This window comes from Balaenoptera musculus, chromosome 1 (genome assembly GCF_009873245.2).
Source record: "Balaenoptera musculus isolate JJ_BM4_2016_0621 chromosome 1, mBalMus1.pri.v3, whole genome shotgun sequence".
Lineage (NCBI taxonomy): Eukaryota > Metazoa > Chordata > Mammalia > Artiodactyla > Balaenopteridae > Balaenoptera > Balaenoptera musculus.
Window position 1 is genome coordinate 138,067,723 of NC_045785.1, and position 18,022 is coordinate 138,085,744.

General features: G+C 42.4%; 1 protein-coding gene across 1 annotated transcript in view; it reads left to right on the top strand.

The window, feature by feature from the left end:
* The first annotated feature begins 1,358 nt into the window (after positions 1-1,358).
* The window catches only part of LAMC1 (laminin subunit gamma 1), a 121,527-nt gene continuing 104,863 nt past the window's right edge, over positions 1,359-18,022 (top strand). The window contains exon 1 of the mRNA XM_036844565.1: positions 1,359-2,237. Within this exon, the coding sequence (XP_036700460.1) occupies positions 1,823-2,237 (415 nt within the window). The 5' untranslated portion in view covers positions 1,359-1,822. The remainder of the gene's footprint in view (positions 2,238-18,022) is intronic.

The window sequence follows — 18,022 nt, forward strand, 5'->3', positions numbered from 1 at the left end:
AATGTGCTCCCCTCCCCCAAACCATTATCCTTAAGGTCCTCCTAGAGTTAACACTGACCCCAACCATAGTAACCTAACATTTACTTATTTCATTATTTCACATCCTCACCATCCCTCTCTTAACGGGACTACTGGGTCCAAAACTAGGTATTCTCTACCCCCGCCTTCCGCCCCCAGTGTATTTATTATTCTCACTTAACTGTTAAGAGCTTGAATAGTTAAAAAAAAAAAAAAGAAAAAGAAAAAAATTGCCTCAGGAGCATCCCCGACGCACACCCACTTTGCCTGGGGACGCCAAAGGTTTAAAAAACGCCGCCTCGGGTCATCCACTTTTACAGCACCCTCCCTTCGCGTCTTTGCTTGTCGTTATCAGCACTGATTAAATGCCCAGGTTCTGATCTCGGACTAAACCTCATGATCTTCTGGCTCAGGTTCTGTGAACTGAGTCATTCTGGCACGGAGAATATTCCGTGACTCAGCAGGCCCGAAAAGGAGGATGTCAGATCCAGATAATTTCGAGTCTTTTAAAGGCAAGCTGGGGAACATAAACAACACAGTGGAAGAATTTCGCAGTGGGTCTGCGTACCCAAGGGAAAAATGTCATTCCATTCCCAGCCTTTTCACTTCCTTCCTTGCGCCTGTTAAACGACTGGTTATACTTTACTTCAGAGGCAGGAAATCGCTTCAGAAAACTCATTATGATGCTGCGACCAGGCCCTATATTCTCCGGGGACCATGTCAGCCCCCTGACACCCCGGGACCGCTCCTCGGAAAGAGCTGGAGCCGGCCCCGAGCGGCAGGGGGCATTCCCGGGGCGGACGGCTGGGGCGGAGAGCCTGCGGGCAGCCCCCACCATCGGGTCCCTTTGGTCCCTGGCCCGGGGTGCGGCCGGCTGGACACAAGGACTGACACCTGGCGGGGCGGGGATCCGCGCTCTTGCGGCCCAGACCGGCGTGGGGCCCAAAGGCCGACTCCGAGCGACCTCACTCCTCCGGCGTCGCCCCTTTAAGGCCCCCTCCGTTACCCCCTCCGTTACCCCCTCCCCTAATCCCGAGTCTTCCGGGGACTCGGCGCCAGGGGACCCGGGCGCCCACCTCCCGGCTGGGAGCTGCCTCTCCGCTGCGAGCTGCCTCTCCGCTGCCTTCCTTTCCCTCCCGGCATGCACCGCCCCGCCGCCCCTCCCTCCCTCCATCCCTCTCTCTCTCCGCCCCCCCTCCCAACTCCTCCCGCTCCCCGCCCACCCCTCGCGCCCCTCAGGGCCCCTCCCCCGCCGATCGCGCGCCGCGGGCTCGAGCGCGAGATGTCACCGCCCCCGCCGCTGCCGCCGCCGCCGCCGCCGCCGCCGCCGCCGCCGCCGCCGAGAGTTGCCGGGGCGGACGCGCAGTCCACCGCGCGTGGAAAGCGGGGGAGCGGCTACGGGGGCCGCGGGAGCTACTGAGAAGACGCCAGGGTTGGGCTTTCTCCTCGGCCAGACCCCACCCCACCCTGCCGATCCCACCCCCTGCTCCTTCCTCCCCGGGGGCGCGCGCTCGGGTACGCGCTCGGAAGTCGGGGGTCGGTGGCGAGTGCCGGCTGTGTCCCGGGTGGGAGAGGGAGGCGCGGAGGCGGCGCGCGGGGCAGTGGTTAGCGAGCCGCGCAGTTCTCGCCAGGGGCGCCCTCCGGACCGCCTCTCCGCAGCGAGCCGCCGCCACCGCCCGTCCGGAGAGTCCGGCCACTGGGCCCCGAGGCTCAGCCCGCGAAGCGGCCTCCGAGGGACGCCGCTGCGCGAGAGGAACGCGCCCGCGCTCTTGCCTTTGCCGTGGCCCAGCGCGCGGGCGGCGGGATGAGGGGCAGCAAACCGGCCGCGCCGGCGCTGCGGCCGCGGGGCGGCCTCTGGCGGGTGTTGGCTGTGCTGGCGGCCGCTGCGGCCGGCTGCGCCCGGGCAGCCATGGACGAGTGCACGGACGAAGGCGGGCGGTCGCAGCGCTGCATGCCCGAATTCGTCAACGCCGCCTTCAACGTGACCGTGGTGGCCACCAACACGTGCGGGACTCCGCCCGAGGAGTACTGTGTGCAGACCGGGGTGACCGGGGTCACCAAGTCCTGTCACCTGTGCGACGCCGGGCAGCCCCACCTGCAGCACGGGGCAGCCTTCCTGACGGACTACAACAACCAGGCCGACACCACCTGGTGGCAGAGCCAGACCATGCTGGCCGGGGTGCAGTACCCCAACTCCATCAACCTCACGCTGCATCTGGGTAAGCGGTGACAGCCCCGTCCCCTACTACTGCTCACCCCCTCGCCCAGCCTGCGGGGCCCAAACAGCCGTGTGGTGGCTCTCTGCTCCCCAGCATGGGCCACACAGAAATTCCCTTCTCCATCTAGCACTTAACATCCCGCGAGCCAAGATGCTTCCCGCCTGCATCTCTCTGTTTGCTTTCCTAGTCTATCAATAACTTAGCCGGATTTTCGCCCCCTTGATTATTCGCCATTTCGGCTGTTTTGGTCCCTGTTTCCTGAAGCGTTAATCAGAAACCCCCCTCCTCGCTTGTCCACCTTTAGCACTTTTACCTTGTTTGAAAGTCTTTCTCTCCAGGGTTGAGGGTGATTGCTGTTTGCTCTGCTGAATAAGCTAGAGAGGAAAGGGTCTAAGTTAAGGGGATTTGAGGGGAGCAAATGACTTTACTACCGCTGTTGCCTATGTGTAATTAAAATAGTTCACTTTTAAAGTTATTGTTCTTTAAAGTTGTTCAGCTTTAATTAAGGGCCACAGAGCGATTTCACTGATAATCCTGGTACAGACAAAACAAAAGGAAGTATCTGCACTCACTGTAATTGTTGGGTACAGTTTTGTCCCTGAGTAAAAAGGCTCTCCTCACTGTCTTTCCATTTGCTTTGATTCAAAGCAAGTGTAGAAGCATGTGTAAGTGACCTTTTCAGGAAAGGGATGTATAGAAAACTTCATTGCTGGGTGGTGGACGAGGATGGGCATGTTTATCCCCAAGTATTAAAAATCATGTTTGATCTGGGTCAGTTTTTCTTCATCGTTGAAATATACAAACAAGCAGAATGATTCGTTATTGTGTTTAACAGAGTAACATGCGTGAGAAACTGGCATTGACGGGTAGAGCTTCAGTCCCGTTGCAGACCAGTAGCTGGTAGTAATGAACTTCCAGAGCAAACAGCATGCCAAGCCATTCTTCTATCAAAGCAGTATAATTCTATAAGGCTAGTAACATTATTTGGGGAACCTTTGAAAGGAACGTTTGGTAGACACATGGTTCTTTTGGTCGTGGTTTTGTATTTTTCTTTCCACTGCTCTCTGATGCATTAAATTTTATGAAAGCGTCAGGATTCTAGAGAAAGTACTTCGAAAAGTGGAGTTAAATTACTGTGTGTGGAGCAAGTTTTAGAAAAACAGTATTTAGTACCTTTGTAGTAAATATCATTTTATTTGTAGGCAAGTCATTAGGAAGATGAAACTTTTCAAAAATAAGTTCATAAACTGGAACTCTAAGGCACCTGTTTTTCAGAGATGGAAGAAGTAAACTGCGTTCAGTTTTTCAAAGGTATTGGAAACATGGAACTAAGCAGTATCTTGGAACAGGTGCCTTTCTAAAGATTCTGCAAGAGACCTAGGGCCTCCTAAGACTTCGTGGGGATGCTCTTTAGCACTTTTCTCCTAAGTGTTGTATTTTTAAACTTGGCCAAGATTAGTTTTGAAATCTGTATCCAATTATTAAAAAAAATTTTTTTGTCTTTTTAAAGCTTCTGTGTTGAATTTTGAATGCCCACAACGTCTTATTTTATCTGTTTTGAAATATTAAAAATTTCAAAGCAAAAGCACAGCCTTGATGTCTCAAATGCCTGAGATTCAACTGAAAATTTCTGAATAAGAATCTCTTATTTAGGTAAAGATAGGGCTGTCAATCTGGACCTTCTGAATTTTCTGCTGTGAGCACTATGTAGCAAAAGGTTATTTCAGGTGATGGTAGAGGAAGGTAGATTACTCAGTGATTACTTCTCTATTACAAAGATAATGTGTTAGGTAAGATAGTATCCGTCAAGTTAGGTTGCTACTACTCGGAGGCCGATATATGAGCTTTGGGTCCTAGTGATTAAAAAGCTCGAAAGACTTTTTACTCTGAAAATGTTATATATGCTTGAACTTGTTTTGCTGAAAAATTTTTCAGTTTTGGGTAACATTCTTGCTAAATGAAGTTCATAAAACTATAGACTTAAAACTTATAAGTAAATAAAAGTTATTTAAAATAGTTTTCATACAAATACTGTAAGAACATTTACTTGAAGATTTTTAGATAGACAATTTCTAAAAACTTGACTAGAAGTTATTGTACTTGATGTTGCATCAGAAATGCTGTCCTGGAGGAAACTGTGTGTGGAGAAGATGGGGAAGGGGAGGGAGATTTGTGTGTAGTCGCTTTGATGTCTCAGTCTCTCTCTCTCCCCTCTCTTTCTTCATGACAAGGATATATGTATGCATGAATGTTATGATCTATAACTTAATGACAGATAGGCAGGGCTTTATGTATTATTGTGTGTTTTGATATTCAGCATATTCACTCCCTAACTCCAGTTACTCCATGGGCTCTAGCTAACTAATTATTTCCCATGAATTCAAGGACCATGACTGTTTGTGCATCTATTAAATCTCCCATCCAGTTCAAATTTCACATACCCTTAAACAAGTGATGCATATTGTGCTTTGCCCTTTCAGAGCATGTGAAACTCGAAGGGAGTAGTGTGAAAGAACTAGGTCTAGCCACCACTTTTGTAGCCTTCCTTTTGATGTTGAACTTTAAGCACAGTAAACTTTAAAATAAGCAAAGTCAGATCGCAGTTAAGTAGTCACAAGAAATATACATATTTTGCCAGTGATCCTAAGACTTTTTTTATTGTAAAAGTAAAACATGACATAGTGAATTAAAACAGTATAACGACTAGTGAGTCTCTTCATCTCCATTTGCTAAGTTGCCCCAGAGACTGTCGCTCACAATTTTTTACGTAACCTTCCAGAAACATTTCATGCATACACATGTATGTATAAAATTACATGATCATTTTAACTGGTACCTTTTTTGGGGGGTGAGGCATATTTTAACAGATGGCAAGTACAAATTAGGTGATTGTACCATTATCATCACTTGTACAAAAGCCAGGAAAATCAGCATTGTTTCTGTAAGCAGCCATGTCTTAAGCACCATATACAGTTATCCAGGGTACAGGGTGCAATGTATCCTTAGACATAATGAGTTAAAGCTGCTGTGGGCATCAGAACTGCATTTTCTGCCTATTGTGGAGAGAAATCTCAGCAAGGCATCCTTTTCTAAAAAGAAGTCTTTCTTATTTTGCCTTCCACTTCTGGATCTTCTCTCCTAACTTCTATATGAATTATTCAACTGCTTTTTAAAAGTTTGGCTTTTGTGTTTTATAATAAGTTATAATAAGTTTTGTCCTTATCAGCGGAGTAGTTGATAGTAAGATTGTATCTGAGGATTTGCCTTTTATTAAACAACCCCTTTAATTAACTTGATAGTCACTGTAGATGAAAACTTGGCAGACTGGGTCTTGATCTTGGAGGAAGGTAGGTTACCCTCTTCCTAAAAACAATTAGATTAAGGAAGAGAGTGCTTATAAAACCAGCTCAATGAAAGTTTATGGAACTCCTGAAATTTACACCAAGACCAGATTGGTGTCCAAGCTCCTTATAAGCTTTAGGAACAAACAGTGATTAAATGACGCTTTTAAGCTGTATCTAAATATTGTTTTTGTGTGTCTAAATCACAATAATTGCTATATAAGGGTATTACATTTTATTCTGTTTGGTCCTCTTAGTGTGTATTTAACATGAAACAAACAGCAAATTTTTTTCCCCAGGAATATCTTTGTGAGGTAGGTTCTGACTCTGTTAGAACTCTGGTGACTTCACTGTGGTATTTGTGCACCCTGAGGGGACACTATTTTAGTTTGTCTTACAAAGGCCTGATTTACATTTTGCAGGTTTCAACTTGAGGAGTTAAGGAGCTCTTCTTTAGTGGCCAGCAGTTGGTGAACACAGTTTTATAAAGTTGCTGTTGGCTGTTTTCCTGTTCTACAATTCACCGCTTTTTCCTTAAATAACTTTTTCATGTTTCTAAAGCATTCAGAAAAACAATTTACACATTAGGAGAAAATTTGGAACTATGAGCTCCCCTCCTCCCATTATTTTGTCATTGGCCACATTTGTGGGAGGGATAAAGTTTGACTATTTCAATTCTAAATCCTTTTAGGAAGTTGGACATGCCTTTTGCTATGCACTCCTTTCCCTGTGCATACATTCTCACGTTACTCCCAAATATTCTGCAAACATATTTTAAATACCTACTAAATATGTGGTGCAGTACCTGATAGAAAGGTGTAGAAGATTGAAGGTCCATTCTTCAGAAGTTTATACTCTGTTAGATGGAATTTTCATACCCAGATGTAATGCCATTACAATAATAAATCAGAAGTTCCTTTATAATATTTTACAGTTTATAAAGCCTCCAGTTTATCACTGATTAGATTTTCATAACTCAGTGAGGGAAGGCAAAGATGAGGGTCCTGAGGTTGTGATTTGCCAAAAATTATGGTGGAGGTAGGTTTTTGACTCAGTCTAACATACTAGCTCCTGCAGTTCTTCGTTTCTCTAACAAATCTCTCAAAAGAATGACTAGTTTATTCCAGGGCAACTTTAAAATATCAATACAAGTTCATGTACATACTGATTCAGAGATACTAGACTCCCTTGGTTTTCCTCCTATTTCTTCTGTTCCTTTTCACTTAATGTTTCTCGATTCCTTTTTTTTTTTTTTTTTTTTTTCATGCTACTCACTCTTCCTGAATGAGGTCCTCTAAATCTCAAGGCTTCCATTACTATTTGCAAATCAATAAATTCTAAATTTGTATCTTCAGGACAGCTTTTTCTCCATGTAGGACATGGTCAGTTTGGTATGTCCAGAGGCCATGTCCAAAACTAAATTCATTCCTTATTGTCTGATCCAGTTCAAAGCTGTATCTTAATGAACAGCACTACTGTTTATTCCTGAGGCTCTCAACCAATCTTTTGCCAAGAACCATGCTTGATAGGCTTTCATCAGTAAAGATTACTCTGTTTGGCCAGCAGATAGGATCCACTGCTGGGTCTCTGGGCAGCTGTAACTCCACCACTTTCTTTCCCACCCATCCTTACTACAATCTGCCCAAGACTCCACTTTCACTTCCTGTATCCAGCCATATGTCTCTTGGATCCTTATCTTTATATCTGCTTTACTGTTACCCCCCATGGAATTTCACCTTGATTACTGCAACAACTTGCTAACGAATTGGTGATCTTTCTGCCTCCAGTTTTGCCCTTTCTATTCAGGCAGCCATTGCTTTGGACAGAGCAATGGTTCTAAAATGCAAATCTGATGATATCGTTTCTCAGCTAAAAATTCTGCAGTGATTCCTCAAGCCTTTAGGATAAAGTCCAGATGCCTTGGCATGGTGTATAAGGTACTTTAGGATCCGGACCTTTATAACCTCTAGGCTTATTTTTTGTCATTTCATGTGCTTGAAGGGCTGTTTCTTTGGTTTGGAACACTTCTTCCAGGTGTCATCACCTTCAGGAATCCTTCCCCAGTTTCTTTCTCTCCCCGGCCTGGATTAGGTGTCCCACTCACACCACCCTGTAGGTATCTACCACAGCACTTATCACATGGTATTGTCTTGTTTCTTTACTCGTCTGTCTCCACTCCTAGACCATGAGGTCTTTGAAGGCAGGGTCGGGGACTTAGTCATCTTTTTAGTTTAGTTGAATATAACTAACATTAGTTAATTGCTTGCTATGCCTCAGCACCATGCAGATTCCTGGGTGTATAATGATTCATTGGACATTGCCCTGACCTCATGGAACTTGTGGCTTAGATGTGGAGACCTAGGTCTCTAGCCTGGGGGTAGGCAAATTATAGCCCACAGACTAAATCCAGCCCTGGGCTGCCACCTATTTTTGTATGGGCGATGAGCTAAGAATGGTTTTTACATGTTTAAGTGGTTGAAAAATCAAAAGAAGAAAAATATTTTATGACACGTGAAAATTATATGAAATTCAAATTTTAGTATCCATAAAGTTCTATTGAAACACGGTCAAGTTCATTTATTAACATATTGTCTCTGGCTGATTTTGCACTACAGAGGCAGAGTTGAGTAATTGTAACATTAAATCCTGGCCCAGAAAGCCTGAAATGTTTACTCTCTGACCCTCTACAGCACAGGTTTGGTGACGTCTGCTCTAGACCGATACATTCAATGTTATATAATAAGTTTTTAGGTAAAAGGTGCACACACAGAAAGCATTCACTTAACCGTTTGGAGGGAGGCTGGAGGGTTTGTATCTCCACTGCTTAACAACGTGTCTGGCATAGTGTTCAGTAAATATATGAAGAGTGAATAAATAAATGAATGCCTGAATTATAAGAGGTCCCAAAACACTGCACATTAATTTCTTTCTTCTCAGTAACACTTTTGAACTTGAGTTTATTTTCATCAGTGCCATCTCTCCATTTTCTTGAGATTTATGCCACTGTGAATGTGGTACCTGGTTGTTTTATTTCTGTAGCTTTATAAAAAAGTACTAAGTTGGGTATGGAACTGATATGGAATTGGAAGATCTGTGACTGTCCTTTTTTGGTGTAAAAATTAGACTTTTATATGATTTGAAGTCAGCTGGATAAATTTTATGAGTAAACTACTTGCTCAGGTTTGAATCTCGCATGTGAATATGTTTCTGAAATTTTAATGTTAATGTTGTGTTTTTTCTTTAGAAATGGACATAACTTTTATTTTAAAATATATATTCACATGTTTATTGTTGAAATAGACTCTAAAAGGGTATTATTAAGCACTTGTGGAGAAGGGTTGCAGTGAAATATCTTATTTGCTTATTGTGTGTGGCATCATTTTTAGTTTATTTAATTGATTATGGGTACACTCAGAAGACAGGCATACTGAGGTATGCCTTCTCTGCAGGATAGTGAAGAACCACGTTAAAGTGGTTAGACAGATGAATAATAACCACTTATTTGTCTAGAGTTAACAGGCAGCAGAACCAACAGATGCTTCTTTCCTTGTTGCTTGTTTCCAGTGTACTTAATTGAGAGCTCTACTGCTGGTCTGTTTGAGTTTTAGGGAAAAGTGTCAAAGTTTAGAGCAGAACTGTTTGTTTATTTTTACTGCCCAAAATTCCAGAGAGGATTTTTTAAAATAAGGGATTAATCTGTCCCTTATCTTAAATTGTCAAAGGATAAAATTTCAAGATGACTGTGCGCCGGTTCTATTACTTTGCCTGTTTCTTGCCCTAAGATTTGTAAGAGGACCTTGCTAAGATTTGCAGGCATCTCCTTTCTTGTAAAATGATAAAGTTCGATGTTTGCTCATTTGGGCCTAAAACGGACAGCTTGCTAAATGCGGTTAGCAGAAAACTCATTTACAGAAATGTCACTGAGGTTTTAGAGTATCATGCCAGACTGTGGTGACACTAATTAAGTACATCTGCTTTTCTTTCCATGGGCTCTTCCAGGAGGCCAGCCTAAAATAACTGGGTCCAGTCAGCCTGGTGCCCTATGCAGCTACATATTCATGAAATAAAATAAAGCAGACTTATCTCTTTCTTAGACAATGGCGCTCTCAGATCTTTTGTGGCAAGGCTGGGAGATGAATTAGGGGATTTACATGATTTCTTTTAAAACTTTAGGAGTTTTAGTCCCTCAGCTCCCTTCTTTTACTCTTTGTTTCCAACTGCATGGCTGCTTCCTATTATATTGCAGTCAACATTGGATTTTTGCTGTATCGTCTTTTTTTGTGTTTTTTTGGTTATTTTATCTTCTTTTTGTTTTGAAAGTTTTTGGAGATACGGATTCAGAATCAACCTCCTTCACATTTTTTTTTTTTTTTTTTTTTTTTTGAAATAAAAAGTACAAGTGGTCTTGTATAGAGTTAGGGACTCAATGAATTTTGTTCATGATGATAAATCACATTGTATGTGAAGGTTTCTGCTAACCAGAGCGATTGCCCAAGGCGATGACTACAGAGATGCCTGTCAGTGTTTCCAGAGACACAGCTAGTAATCAGTCTTTTTTTTTTTCTCCTTTATAGTTCCCACTTTACGTTCTGTATCTTGACCTGCATGGAGGTTACAAAGGTGTATACATATGTACAGATTCAGAGCTGTACATTTAATATTTGTGTACTTTGTTGTATCTAAATTATTCTTCAGATTAGAAAAAAAGAATTAAAAGTTTCAACCTATTAAAATACAAAAAATAAATAGGTGATTTTGTTAGTTTAGGGTACAGTTTTGTTTTAAAATAGGAGAGCACAGAATCTAAGACATAATCATCTAAGTTCTATTTCTCGTACGGTCTTTCTACCCTACCAGCAGTTGCTGGCATCAGTAGGCATTAAGAAATGTTTTTTGAGTGAAGGAACACAAAACAAGCCAACAAGCTGATTTTCATTGAGGTATCAGCTGATTTTACTTGAAATACCTACAGAGTGCGTTCAGAAAAGCATTCAGGTGAGCTTCATGGTAAGTCTCAGGAAGTGGAGTGTGGGCAGGTGTGCAGGAAGAGCAAGTTCTCTTTGCTTTTCTCACGACTACCTTTAACCAGGTGATGGATTTGGTTGGTGCTTGGTGGTTTGAAGTGATAAATGGTAAGTTTGTGTTTTGGGGGGCAGGTTTAGAGAGTTCTCTAAGAATGTCCCTGTGGCATGTGCTTTTGTTACAATGTCTGGTTTTTATAAAATTTGTTACTTAAATTCTACAGTGAAAACGAAATGTTCCACATATTACATAAAATGTATAATGTGAAGACCCCATCTTCCTTCCTTTGACATGTTCTAGGTAGTGGCTTCTTCTCATTGAGCCGTTTAGAAATAATACGTTTGGGACTTCCCTGGTGGCGCAGTGGTTAAGAATCCGCCTGCCAGTGCAGGGGACACGGGTTCGATCCCTGGTCTGGGAAGATCCCACATACCACGGAGCAACTAAGTCTGTGCGCCACAACTGCTGAAGCCCACGCACCTAGAGCCTGTGCTCTGCGACAAGAGAAGCCACCACGATGAGAAGCCCGTGCACCACAACAAAGACCCAATGCAGCCAAAAGTAAATAAATAAATAAATTTATTTAAAAGACAAGAAATAATAAGTCTGAAGCTTGAACTGTGTTGTGTGGCTTTCTTAGAGAAGTGTATGAAATTTTGTGAAGTATTTCCAACTAAGTGTAAAGACTTACCCACTCAAAATGAGGTGAGCCTATTTGATTGTGATTTTAATTAGTTAGTGGGCAAAGTTCTTTTGTAAATAAAATTCTTATTTTGCTGAGAAAATTCTTCTCTTATGGGCATTGTAATATGGAATGTGTAGGTAATATTGTTGAAACACTTTCTTTATCCTCAGGTGATTTGTAATGTGTTTTGAGGGGATAAGACAAAAACATTCATGTACAGAAAATCAGTGGGAGAATATAAGCACAGTAAACATAATTCAGTTGAAACTTTTTAAAGTGCTGAGGGAATACCTGCAAAGCACTTTGAAGAGTGTCGGTGGCAGTCAACCAGGAAGAGCTTCTTGGGTCTTGAAGAAGAGTGGTAGACATGAATGGAGGACTTTCCAGGAAGGGTGATTTGTTTGAATAAAGGTCTAAGAGTAACCAGAGAATGGTGAAGGCATTGTTTGCTTTTCATGGAGTAGTAGAGACTTGGAGGATGGTTTCTGAGGAGATGCGGATCATGAAAACTGGGCAACAAAAGAAAGTAAATTTCCTTTCGTTGAGCACCCCTTGGTTGCCTCTTTGAATCCTTAAAACAATCTTGAGAACTACTGTTACCCCTCTGGATAGTAATATGACTGGTGACTGCTCTGAGGTAGAACAGGTTGAATTTAGGTTGGAATTCAGACCTGCTGTGGATAGGTTATGCCCTTGCCACTCTGCCATGTTAGGACAAGCCTGGTAAGTGACGGAGAACTGTAGAGGACCTTTAATTAGGAAGTGAAATGAAAGTATACCAAACCAAAGGACTGAGTCTGGTTTCTCTGACAGATCTCTGCTTGAGCTCTGGATTTGGAGTGCTTCTTTTAAAAAGATCTTTGCACTTATTTGTGAAAAACAGAGGATTGTTAGCAATGGGAAAATACTTATACTTTGGGTACTTATACTAGTTTTATATTTAGCTGTTAACGCTTCTAGGAATTTCTAAGGAATTTATTGAATTTCAGAATGAGATTCTGTGTTTTGTCAGTGTCTAATGATAGGAAAAGTGTACCACATACCCTGTTTCCTGAAGGGTGGTCTGGGGAACGCCACCTTATCTCCTTTCTGCCTTATCCATGACTCCTTTCTCGTTGTTGAGAATGGCTGAGTTAGTTCAGTTGCTTACTTTATCTGACATCCTTAAAGATAAGGCTGTCAGGGCCATCTCCAGGTTCTACTTCGTTTCCTCTGCTTCAAGTAAATTCTAACTCTTACTTGGTGGCCTTTTTGTTGTTCAGGTTTGCTAACTGAAAGGTCTAACCACCTTTTATTGGTTGATAAATAACTACTGTGGTCCCAGGAGATTTCTTTGTCACTGTTTCGTCTTTCAGGCTCAGAAGTGACTTCCTTCACTTTGATTTCTGTATATGTTAGTTTGTAAATCTACAACTCTGTCTATCTATCTTATCTGTGTATCTATCATTCACTCTTTATCTCCTTAGTTTCCCTAGAGCATTCCTGAGCTAAGGTTCAAGCAGGGGACTCCTAGATATCTTAAAATTTAAAAAAAAATTTTTTTTTTTTTTGCTTCCTCTCTGAAGAAGGGGGTTACATTTCCCACTTAGATTTTGTATTTTGGGTTTCTCCCCCACTGCATACTACTTCCACTTCTACAACTCAAGATTAAGTATTATTGAATCACAGTCCTGCTTTCTTTACAGACCTGCTTTGTCCACATTGCATTTCTGTGATACATGTGGTTACATCATCACATCCTAGTGACTGATGATATTTAAATTCACATGCTCAATTTTATTTCTTATGGGAAGAATGACACCCATTGCTACATTTGAGGCCGAGTATTGGGCTTAAAATGCCCCCACCCCTTTTGCCAGTTGGTAAAATACAGAAGCATAAGTATTTTCTAAGGGCTTTTCCATCAACTTTCTTCAAAGAGAATAAAAGGATCTTAAGTATTTCCAAGAGAAGAGCTTCACAGGTTTTGAAAAGGGGGTCATGACAGCTTGATGAAAATGAGTTGAACAGCTTTTATTGAGCTTTCTGTTCATTGGCAGGGACTGGGAAATGATGTTTTCCTGCTCTGGCAGCACAAATCCTGATTAGAAACAGGAATGGTCTGCACAGATGTTTTCAAAATCTGAGATCATCTTATTATCAGAAACTACTAAGAAATAAGTTATAGTAGCTTGGCAATGTAAAATGATTAGATCTAGAAATGGATTTTGTTTTCTGACCCTATCCTGTACAACATTTAGACCTTTAGTTTTCTGGAATGTTGGCATGTCTGGGCTTTTGAATATGTGGCTAACTAGAATAATTTTGGAGTTGGAAGGAAACTTAGGAAAGTTTAAGCTGTAAAAAAATATGTTTTAAGGATGGGTCCTGGTTTAATTTACTTAATCTCTTACCGAAGAAGTTAACGGTGTAGTTGCCTTGGTTTAGCAGTTTATCTGTGCTTCAGTGTTGCCGTTCCTCCCCTAGTGGTTCCTTCTCCTATGGACCTTATTCTGATAAGACTGGTGACTTTGTCCTGTTGTTTTGGTGTCACTAAGTTTTTTATTTTTTTTAATTAAAAAATTTTTTTTTCATTTAAAAAAATTTTTAAATAAATTTATTTATTTTTAGCTGCGTTGGGTTCTCGTTGCTGCGCGCAGGCTTTCTCTAGTTGCGGTGAGCGGGGGCTACTCTTCGTTGCAGTGTGCGGGCTTCTCTTGTTGTGAAGCACGGGCTCTAGGCGCGCAGGATTCAGTGGTTGTGTCATGAGGGCTCCGTCGTTGTGGCTCGCGGGCTCTAGAGTGCAGGCTCGGTAGTTGTGGCTCACGGGCTTAGTTGCTCTGCAGCATGTGGGATCTTCCCAGGCCAGGGCTCGAACCCGTGTCCCCTGCATTGGCAGGCGGATTCTTAAGCACTGTGCCACCAGGGAAGCGCTAAGTTTTTAGATTATTACTATTATTTAAATGCCAGATCGTGATCTGGTAGAGATGAGCATCCTGAAATTTTCATTGAAGTTGTGTTCTTTTTGGAGGTGGGGAGAAACATGAGGCTAAAGGTGAATACTGTGTGGGGAGAGACAGTTGGAAACCAAAGAGCAATTGTCTACTTTAATTGCTTTGGTCATGTGGTTACCCCTTCATGGTAAAGGGGTCATGTTCTGTGGGGTTGAGCGTCTAGGATTAACTTTCAGAGTGTCTCTATGCATAGTTGTGAATTTATAGTGAGTATTGTAGGTAAGTTCATGGGATAGAAAGTCTATCGAATACCAAATTCTTACAACTCTATTACACATTATGAAAGTTTGTGAGACCATCTGTAATGCAGCTGTAATAAAATTTGTTTACTTTATCAGGATTGCTTTAGGGGCTCAAGCTGGTTTTTTTTACTACTGTTTTCAGCATTTTTGCTGCTTGGCAAGAAATAAGTTAGCATCAACTCCTGGTGCAGTTGGAATCATTCAGCTTTGCGGCCATTCTGATAAAGCTTTGGTTTTATACTTATGCCCACTTTAAAGTTCTTATATCCTGGCACAAGGCATGGATGGTAAATCTAGGGTATCAGAAATAGACTGATTCTGGAAATTAACATACTTTCCAGATGTTTGGAGAATGTAGGCCTGTTTTCTTTGCTGCTTTTTGTGTGTTCTTCTGTGTGTATCTATATCTGTGCTTCCCTGTGTTTTTATAGGAAAACCTTTTGGGGAATGGGGAATCTGCTTTTTGGACTGGGAAATAAAATAAGTATTAAATTTTTTTGGTGAAACCTTTGAGTTGGTAGTGCCGTTGCTGTGAGAGAAAGGAGAGGCAGCTTTGTTCCCATAAGGGAGACTGTTAGGAAGGCTGGTGTTGGGGTGAGACTCCGTGGAAGTAACTAAAAAGACTTCTTCACATCTCCAGTGATTTTCAATTATGAAATGGGCCACGAATGCTCTGACTCAGCAGCCTTTTAACCATGCCTGACTAAATAGACCTTGTTTTTGAAATTCACAGCAGTGTCAAGATCCCTGCTGTCTTTTTGTCCATCCTGCTAACACACAGCTGTTTCTGTTCATAGATCATTTTGTGTTCAACTGCCTGGTTACTTCCTCAGGTCCCTTTTATGGTGAATAATGGGCACATGGGAGTTTGAACACCCAAGTGTGTGGTTATTCAAACAGGAAGTCTCGAGGAAGCACAGTAACCTTGTCAGAGGGACAAAAGGTAGAACGGGAACGGGCATTGATGATTTTAGGCTTAAAACATCTGCAGGGAAACATCTGACAGTTTCTGAGATGTGGACATTCTGCAGCTTACAAAAGGGGTGGTTTATTTGGAACTTGTTTCATTTTTTTTTTTTCAAACATTTGGAGTCTTAAGCCCTAATCCATGACACAGAAATGGAGGTGAAAAAAGAAGCAGTGTGGCATCATTGGCATTAAAAACAGGAAGGAAGCTCTGTGAGTCTTGGAAAGAAGGTGCGACAACTCATCTTTACCAGAGGTAACAATGAGGCTGTACACAGGAGCAAGCAAATGGGTTGGATTTGACAGGGACTGCAGGAGCTGATGTGGTTGGATTGGATTAAAAGACGATTTTATACAGAGCCTGTGATTATTGAGCACTGGAAGAATATGAGATAAAGAAGAATGTGAGTTGTACATAAAAAACGTGTAGCCTAGTGGGAGAGCGAGCATGTGTATATCGACAAATATACTCTGAGACAAAATATAAAGTGCTGTAAAAGAAGGATAAAAATTCCATGTGACTGCAAAGAACTGATTGTAGCTGGTCAAGATAAATGACTTCCCAGAACATTTATCTGGTGACCTTTCGGATTTCTACCAACCTTGAGATTCTTTGATTATATGATGGAGGATTTGTTAGAACGAGTCAAATAAATCCTGATTTTAGATTTAAAAATGAAAATTAAATCTGAAAGTTAAAGAAGGGTGTAGCACTGCATTGACAGCAGTTCATATGATGATGCAAATGCTAAAGAAAAGAAGTCAGTTTTTGGCTTAATTAGTGGAAGCAGTGGTATTCAAAGGAGTACTAGATATGTTCATTGTGTGATTGGAACTCTGCCCTTAAGTTCCAGGCATAGTAAACATGTTCAGACAGCATGGGCCCTACATCTTCTTGATTCCTTACTTTGTTTGGTTACCTTCTAATTGTCCTTCAGAACTCATGGCAAATTTCAGTTTCTCTGGGAAGATTTTGATTTCTAATTCCTCCTGCCCCTCCATAGCATTTGCTGTCATGTTGTTCAGTGCCCATACATTCATTCATTTCTAAAAATCACTGACCATATTGCATGCCTGTGATGTGAGAGGTGCTAGATTGTATTGTTTTGTTTCCCCCCTTAGACTGAATTCATTGAGGATAAGATGAATTTATTGATTCCTTAATTCATTCACAAATATTTATTAGTGCCTGTTATGTAAAAGGCACTGCAAAGTGCTGGAGATAGGACAGAGAGGAAGACCTAGAGCTTAACTTCTGGGTGAAAAGCATGCAGAACAGAGGACCTGCCCAAGGAGGGTTCCCTTGGCTTTCTTTTTTACGTTGGCTTATATATTCCTAGTGTATAGCATAATACCTTTCATTTAGAAGTAGGTGCTCGAAAGTTTGCTGAATGAATGAATTCCTATTTCTGTGAGGCTACAGCCACAGAATGCAGATGAGGGTGAGAAATGGCAGTTTTCTTTAGATTTTCCCAAGATGGAGTTTGCCTATTACATAGGGTTATTGAAATTGGACAGGTGGAGTGGGATGGCTAGTCCATGATGTAGCTTCCTCACCAGTGTTGTTAGGCAAAAACTAAGCCATAGTAGTAAAGAGCCCCAGTGATAAAGTAGTTCAAGAAACATAGAGGTTTCTCTTTCATGTGGTAGTGCTGAGTGAGCAGCAAGGTAGCTCTGATCCACACAGACATTCTGGGCCCCAGGGTCCTTTCATCTTCATGATTTGCCATCCCTTAGGGTGCTGTCCTCATGTGTGTGTTTGAAGCTGAGTGATAGCTACCTCTGTCTTCCAAGTGGGAAGATGCTGCTGAGGCGTGTATGCCTAACTCTCAAGACTGAGACCCGACAGAGGTCCACATCATTGTATCATCTGCCACTGGCGAGCACTTAGTCACCTGGCCACACATATGTGCAGTGGAGGCTGGGAAATGTAGTCTGGCTGGGCAACCTTGTGCCCAGCCACAAATCTGTTACAGTGATGGAGGGTGGCGGGGAGGGGGACTGTTTTTGGCAGATGGCTCTGGCGTGTCAACCCTCTACTGTGGTATTGTGCCTGCCACTTCCTGTGCTGGAGAATCTTCTCTTTCCTGAGTTTTGGTCTTCCTGAAGTACGTTCTTCAGAGGATCCCATTCTGTGGCCAGCAGTTTTAGGAAGTGGATCTAGAAAAACTAGCAAACATGCTCTCTGTAGACCTTCACACCCTAGGACTTCAGGGGAAGAGCCTGTGAAGAAAAGGGGTGCACGCTCGTCCTGCTCTTCTCAGTGTGCACCATTCACTCCCTACCTTTGCACAATTCATTTTATTCTGAGACTACCAGGTTTCATCCCCATGGTCCCCTCCTGACACTGAGATCTCACTGTGTTAGTGTTGGGTACTTACACCGACCGGCTCTGTATCAGATTCATCTCAGAGGAGCACATCCTTGCAGAATCATTAAGTCTTGATTTACTTGACAGTAGTGATCATGTTTACCTTCGGCTGTGATGGATGAAACAAAGCTGTTTTAAAATCCAGATGTGTTTCAGAAACAAGAA